This window comes from Lactuca virosa, chromosome 4 (assembly GCF_052849685.1).
Source record: "Lactuca virosa cultivar CGN04683 chromosome 4, Lactuca_virosa_CGN04683_v6, whole genome shotgun sequence".
NCBI lineage: Eukaryota > Viridiplantae > Streptophyta > Magnoliopsida > Asterales > Asteraceae > Lactuca > Lactuca virosa.
Genome location: NC_136429.1, coordinates 66,706,142 through 66,713,575, shown reverse-complemented (window position 1 = coordinate 66,713,575; position 7,434 = coordinate 66,706,142). Strand labels below are relative to the sequence as shown.

The window sequence follows — 7,434 nt, the reverse complement described above, 5'->3', positions numbered from 1 at the left end:
CCTAGAGTGGGATGTTAGCTTCGATTCCTGGGGATAGAATGGATTTGCTTACTTGTTGGAAGCCTCAAGTTTTGGTAAGAAGAAGAAGAAAAAAAAACTCAAACTTGCCCTCATGTACTTTATGATGTTGTTAATCTGGAAGGCGCATAATTCTTTGATGTTCAACAATAAGAGATGCTCTCCCTTAAAATTGGCGAATGATATTCAATTAGTTTCATGTAATTAGATTAAGCATAGATCTTTTAATTCCATTAGTTTGTTTGATTAGTGTATTGTTCCTTATAATGTATGCACGTTGTTTTGTCTAGCGTCTTGCTAGTTTTTTAATGCACGTTAAAAAAAACAAAAAACATAAAAATAGTTTTAAAAAGGATCCATGAACACAAATTTCATGAAAAGGTAATTTAAGTATTTTTATTTTCTACAAGTATTTAAAGAAAATCACGAACAGAATATATAAAAACGAGAATTCTATCATTAATTATTGTTTACATGGCTACATCCCCCCCCCCCCCCCCCCTTTTTTTTTTTTTTTTTTTTTTACAGATTTACAACCCAAACAAAAACATACATACATTAGAATAAGCTTCAATTCCATTTCATTTTCAATCATGACAGATTTCCATCTCTTGATATTTTAAAGCTTCCAAAATCCAGCTCCCATGAAAGATTTAATTCCTTTCAAAACATTTTACAAACAGAAGAATTTAACCAAAGTTTTTATAATAAAAATAAAAGGTTCAGAATACACTAAAAGACCCCTTCACATTTACACCTTCTATCCAAGAATTCTATCAACCCTTTCACCTAAATTTCTAGCTTGCCTCTTACAAAACCATCACAACAAAAGATAACAAGAATAAACAAAAATAATAATAATAATAATAATAATAATAATATTTAATATACCTATCTAACTCGCCCATTTTCCCCTAGGTCTTGACTTCCCGAAAGCGAGTCTTGTCGAGTCAACTCATAGTTCCTGTTTTCAGGCTCTCCATTTGCACAATTCATTGCTTTCACTTTGGAGCATAGAAAGAAGAAAGAAGATATGTATATTGACACATGCCACATGCTGCAACACAATTTTGTCAGATTAAATCATCAATGAATAAATAAAACACTGGAGGGGTAGATTGGACTTTTCACAAACTCACCTATGCCAAAACCAATAACTATTGGTTGATTCCAAGCTCCAACTTATTGCAGCCATTGCCAATGCAGCAAATCCAGCAATCACAAAGAACCACTGAAAACGTTTAAGAATCGTCTTTATCAGATTTCTACACCATTCTTTGACTGTTTGCCACCTGAAAAGTCAAACCTGATAATTTTAAACTTCAAATTTATACAAAATCTTTAAGCTTTAACCAAAATCTGATCAACTACACCAAAAGTGAAGATCTTTTGGTAACAAAATCGATATCAATTTCGAATTTGAAATCTACTAGTTTTGACTTTGACCCGAGAAGTCAACAGAGGACCTCACCTATGAAGCATATTAAGGAAAAGTTCTGCTGAAAATGGAAATCGCCTATAATGTGTAAAGAACTCGATTAAAAGGCCAACAAGAAGACCCGTTGCTCCAATGGCTATAACAAGAACAATGTTGGAGGAACTGCAAAATCATTTACAACAGATGTTATCAAGTTACACATTTTTATGCACAAGGTACAACCCATAAAGAAAGATTACCTTGTTGGTCCATTCATAGCCATAAGAGCAGTAACAATGGCAACAACTGTATGAATTGTCCTCTTTGATCCTTCATCAATATCTGTTACATATACAAAAGTTCCTACCACAGCCATGAATGAAAGCCAAAAGTCCATGAACTGCATAACAATTAACAACAAAGAAAAATAGATTTTTTTAGTTGGTGTACTCACAAAAATTACGATTTTGACCTTTATAGGTCATGTTTAAAAGTAATGAAATGGGAAAAGATAAGAGTTGTTACCTGTAAGACTTTGTAAGATAAAGCACACCAGGTGCCAACATCACATGCATGATATAATCCACTAGAAATCCCACTACATGTGTATAACACCCACTCGGCAAATGCCTACAAGAATTAGAATATGATGATGGGCAAATATGTAATTTTATGTTGTGGATTTCCCAAGAAAGAATTTATGTTACCCCTTGTCGAAGCGCCCAATAAGCCGGAAATACAAATGCAGCATTTGATGCAATTAGGGAAATTGATTGCCATATATGCCCTACAAGAGTGGATAAATGTTCTCTATCTTGAGTAATTGACTTTTTATTTGGACAGATTCATTTGTCTGAATGTGCATGAATGACCATTTTACCCTTGATGTTGAATAACAAATGATTGTTTATCTAAGAACTATAATCAATTCAATTATAAATCATTGTTTATCGTAGTCTCGTTTTCTTTTTTTCATACCAATGGCATGCATGCTAATTTACCCTTTTACCTCTTTCTTTTTTGGTCAATTTACATATACGAGCACAATTTATCAAACTCTAAAAAACAACTTATCAGCTTATTGCATTTTAGCAAAATGCATAAGCTAATTCAAACACTTTTTCTTAAACTCCGTTTTGATACCACATAAGCTAATAAGCACTTCTAAAAAAAAGATGTTTTAAATAAGCAATCCCACACACCCCCTTAATAGAGAAAGTTAGGAAATTGAAGTTTTTCCATTAAAATTGCCCTCATTTCTTTTTCCTTTTACTTTTCAAAGTGTGTCATCATGTCCCAATATACTTTTCAAATGATTTAATTTACATGATTGTGAGAGATGAGAATTCTTAGATGTTATTTTTCATTTGAGTAAGAAGGTGGAAATAATTTTACCTTGATGTGAGACAATTTCAACACTGCAATCAAAGCCTCCATGGTCACGATCACATGAGCAATAGCTGAAATAAAAATGTAACAAGAATTTAGAATATATGTGATAGTTGATCTTCTTCAAAAACCGAACTTTACCCTAATATTTAAATACCTGTATAGAGACAAACCACTCATTTCCACAACATTTTGACATGTTCCATGAGACGAGCATCTTCTCGGGCATCTTTCAATCGAAATAGACATGGTAGTTTGACTTTGACTTTGACTTTTTGAGGAAGAAGTCAAATGTTTTATACCAAAACTCCATGTTCCTCCTCTAACATACACGATATAAAAACTAATTGTCTTCTCACCCGAATCATACAACTTAAAGAACATGGAACCATTACTATTGCTACTTGAATTCGCATAAAAATAATCCCATTTATCTTCAAATGGTAGTCCACCATATGATGCATATAGTTCATGATTTATTTTTGTATCCGAATTCAATCGAATGTGAATACTTCCTCCAGCTGCCCCTGAAGGGATGTCTACTAGGAAATAAGTCCAAGCAATATGTTGACTTTGACTTTGACTTTGACCTTGTGATGAGTTGCTTAGGAGAGGCTCAAGAAGGAAATTAGCAGAATTCGAAGAGATTTTATCACTCACTGGTAAATAATATGATTCGAAAGGTACAGAAGGATTCTTCCTAAGAATTGTCTGCATATTCCATGCATTTTCTGTAAGAATCAAATTAAAAAGAGCAAGTGGCTGAAGAAATTAGATGTGGGTCCCACCTTCATTTCTCCTAGCATAAAGGAAATGCAAGAAATAGCAATGTACTTTCATTGTTTTGAAAAATCCAAATCTACCCGTTTATATCAATGTCATCCAAGTATGAAACAATTTTCACTTACTATAATTGAATAGATTTTTATTAGGATTCTATAATACACAGATAAAAGAAAGTATGTTTCTATTTCTTGCATTTGGCCCATCATAATTAGGATTAAGGGAGATGTTAAACAACCTGAAGTGTGTATCTTTCCCATGTACAATTCAATCCAGCCTTATCTATAGGGCACCGAAGCAATTTCCATTCCAATGAATAGCAAAACTTTGTGGCTTCATTTGAGAAGTTGAGGGGTAGAATGGTAAAATACCATCGACCAACTTTAGGCGATCGTATAACCAAAGGGGCATTACTGACATTACCCGAATAATCATGTGTAGATGATGATGGTATGGCACCATGTCGAGCATAGCACATCAATGTGGTATTACTACTACTACTACTATTATTACTTGTCAATGATATCATGATTTCTTCTGAAATTCCCAATAAGTCCAAAGAGTAGAGTTTTGATTCATTTGAATGAATGCAAGAATGCTCAAAATCGTTTTTACAAGAAGTGATGATTCCTTGTGTTGAGTTTTGGTCAACACATGAAAGATGGTCAACCGTTTGATTGCAGAATTGCCCTGAGATGGATGGACTCACACAACCTTCAACACTCACATTTCCAGTAAAAGAATACCCTGAACCTCGATTTATCTGTATTTCACATAAAAAACATATTATTCTTTTGGAAATTATTCATAGTCTATTTTTTAAGATACAAGGGTAAAAAGTAATCTTTTTTCGGGTAAAACACTTATTATCCACACAACCAAGTTACACTTTTTGTAACAATTTAGAAAACAATGTTTCATTTCGCTACCAATTAATGCATAATTTTATCAAATCAGTTGCATAAATTGTTAGAAAATTGAAAAGAAATAAGATTGGGTACTTCTAATGTTAAAAACAAGGATTAAATGCATTTGATTTGTTTATTATGACATCCTGCTTTAATTTCTTCCTCTTACGACATTATGGTGTAAAAAATCTACCCAATTACAGCAATGTCATCAAAATACAAAGCAATTTTCATTGCTATAATCGGGTAGATTTTTCAAAGTATGATGTCAGTGTTGTAATAGAAATAAATGAAGGTCAAAGTCAAAGAATAATGACTACAAGTATTGGAGATAATTTTGTTTACCATCTTTGATTGAGTCCTTGTGGATCCAATGCCATTAAACAAACCAAAGTACCATACTCCAGGAGAAATCTGAATAACAATATCGTGTTCATATACATGCAAGAAACACAAAAATAATCATAATTTTCATCATCAAAACTATAGAAAAAGTCAAATGTGAATTGTGAAAATACAGAAAGAAAAAGTCAACCTGCTCATTTGTTAGTCTTATCATAACTTTTTTCTGCATTGGATAACATTTCTCAGCAAACTGAAGACCTTCTATTGCCAAAGATCCATTTAAAATGGGGTCCAACTCTGAAGCAATGAATAAATAAGAAAAAATCTTGCTTCATCACTTAATGAGGAAAGCTTTTTTTTTCTTTGACTTCCTTTATTAAGTCGTTCTTTCTATATTTTAGTATTAGTAAAAAGGAAACAACCATTAAGAGCTTAATGTTGTACCTAAACCAATTAAAGAAGTATTATATGAATCAGGCAAAGGAGGACTTCCTTCACGTGCACAAATCATTGGTAGATTACTTTTATCTGTTATCATAATGCTTTTTTTATCCTGCAACTCATACAAAACCATGTTAATCAAGAAATCCAAAAAGAAAGCAATGCACATGGATCTAAATATTATTCATGTCCTATTTGTTTTCATCATTTAACAATATCATTTTGTGGGCTGAGATAAGAAAAGCAAAGCGTTTAAAACATTAAACAAAAAACAACATTTTACTGATAAAAGTTTTAGTTTCCTACTTACAAGGTTTACATCAGACTCTAAAGATAGAGTCATTGAAGAAAACCACGTTGGTAAATCAACTGCAATCACAAACACAAGGATAAATTAGTTTAAATACTAAATTATTAATCTTGTTCTTCAATTCTTCGTTTTTCTCTCATGTTTAAAAGTAGGGTAATATAAAGGAACGTGAGACAAAAATCTGAAAACAAATCCAATAATGGACTATAATCACCTAAATGTCATGACCAAATCAACATAAAAAACAATCCTTTTTATCACAAACTAGTTGCATTAGGATGAATACTTATATAATGTGCATCAAATAACTCTGACAATGACAATCAATGCAAAATATTATAACCTTATATATAGTTATATACCATCAGACAATATCTAATCTTTTTAATCAAGAAAAAATTTCAACCCAAACATAAACAGCTCACCATCTATGTTTTATACAATTAAAATTAATTCAAAATAATGATTAGTTCCTTGTTAACGATGTAGATAAAGATATCTTAATCTTGTCAATACGCACGGATCTAAGGGCAAAATGGACGCAATCTAATCTTTCAACTTGAAAATATCAAGTTTGACTTTGACCCGCCATGTAAATTATCATTAAATCAAGAATCCGAGCTTAATTAATTGCAAAGATTATAATTTTCATCAAAGCTAATCAACCCATATGTTAATCATCATTTAAGTGATGATCCAAATGCAAAACGCCCAAAATTGAACTTTTTCCCCTTAAACAATCCCAAATTTTACCTTACACAATAAAATTGAAGAAAGATAGCTTGATTAATCGTATAAATGATCAACGATTTAACATAAGATTCTCCAATGAATTGATAAAGTTTACCTCTGATATAACGCCAATCGTAAGGTCTGAGCACAGTTCTACCATAAGTAAAGCTTGAGATAGTAAAGGAGTCATAGGGAACAGCATTAGTTTCATATGAACAACAACCGAAAACTAAACAACCGATACAAATGAAAAAGTAAAACTGATTCGAATAAAGACATCCCGGAATCGAATAATTGATTTTCTTTTCCATTTGAATCTGTTTCAACTGATTCTACAACAAAAAATAGAAGTGGGTAGAAACCATTAAACACTAGCTTTTCTTAACATTCAACTGATCATTCAACATAAGCATAGATATATCAGTAAGGAATATAATAGAGTTTAAATTTGGAGTTGGGTGCGATTTTTAGGTGAAAAACATAAAGAAATAAAGAAATAAATCGACATTGACTGGTTCTTGACTTTGGAACCTTTTTCTTCGCTTAAAACTTTTCTTCCCCTCTACGTGCTTTGTAAATGTTCGTATTGACACTACTGACCCCTTATCTATGGGTTCATTCACCTCCAGTCCCTGTTTATTGTTTAAAGACTCCTACGATAAAATCATTTGTCCTACTTATATTTATTTATTTCCATATTTTCTTTGGAGAATTTTATATATGTTAGTTTTAAACCTTAAAATATCATATTTGTCTAGTTTAATCTTTTAATATATTTAGATGTGAGACTCGTGTATTACACGAGTTTATTAAAAAAAGATTGAATATAAAGTTATAGGCATTAAATATTTTTTAAAAGTAATACTTTTACATAAATATTACGGATATAATGAATGAAGCAAGTTTGTCAATATATATATACTAATAAATAAAAGATTATGAAACTATTTTCATTGTTTATAATTGTATTCAATAATATTTTTGTTTTGAAGAAGTTATTGTATAAGTGAAAATTGTGATATGTGTAAATATTAAATTATGAAAAAATTGATTATTGCCTAATTTGTGGTTGTACAACGGTTTTTTTATGG

The 7,434-nt window shown here is 31.3% G+C and overlaps 1 protein-coding gene across 1 annotated transcript; it reads right to left on the bottom strand.

The window, feature by feature from the left end:
- Positions 1-689: 689 nt before the first annotated feature.
- Positions 690-6,835, bottom strand: LOC145105101 (transmembrane protein-like protein). Its single transcript, XM_079042237.1, has 14 exons — positions 6,459-6,835; positions 5,612-5,670; positions 5,305-5,413; positions 5,051-5,157; positions 4,861-4,929; positions 3,846-4,370; positions 2,982-3,535; positions 2,831-2,895; positions 2,143-2,222; positions 1,961-2,065; positions 1,696-1,835; positions 1,490-1,618; positions 1,158-1,310; positions 690-1,075 (listed from the first exon to the last, which is right to left on the bottom strand). The coding sequence occupies exons 1-14, from the start codon at positions 6,652-6,654 to the stop codon at positions 910-912; spliced, it is 2,457 nt and encodes an 818-aa protein (XP_078898363.1). The 5' UTR covers positions 6,655-6,835; the 3' UTR covers positions 690-909.
- Between the last annotated feature and the right edge of the window lie 599 nt (positions 6,836-7,434).

Excerpts from the sequence above, each read along its gene's own strand:
- LOC145105101 (XM_079042237.1), bottom strand. The coding sequence starts at position 6,654 with ATGGAAAAGAAAATCAATTATTCGATTCCGGGATGTCTTTATTCGAAT. Across the intron at positions 5,414-5,611 it reads TAGAGTCTGATGTAAACCTT|GATAAAAAAAGCATTATGAT; the intron begins GTAAGTAGGAAA and ends TATGAGTTGCAG. Across the intron at positions 1,076-1,157 it reads AGTTATTGGTTTTGGCATAG|CATGTGGCATGTGTCAATAT; the intron begins GTGAGTTTGTGA and ends ATTGTGTTGCAG.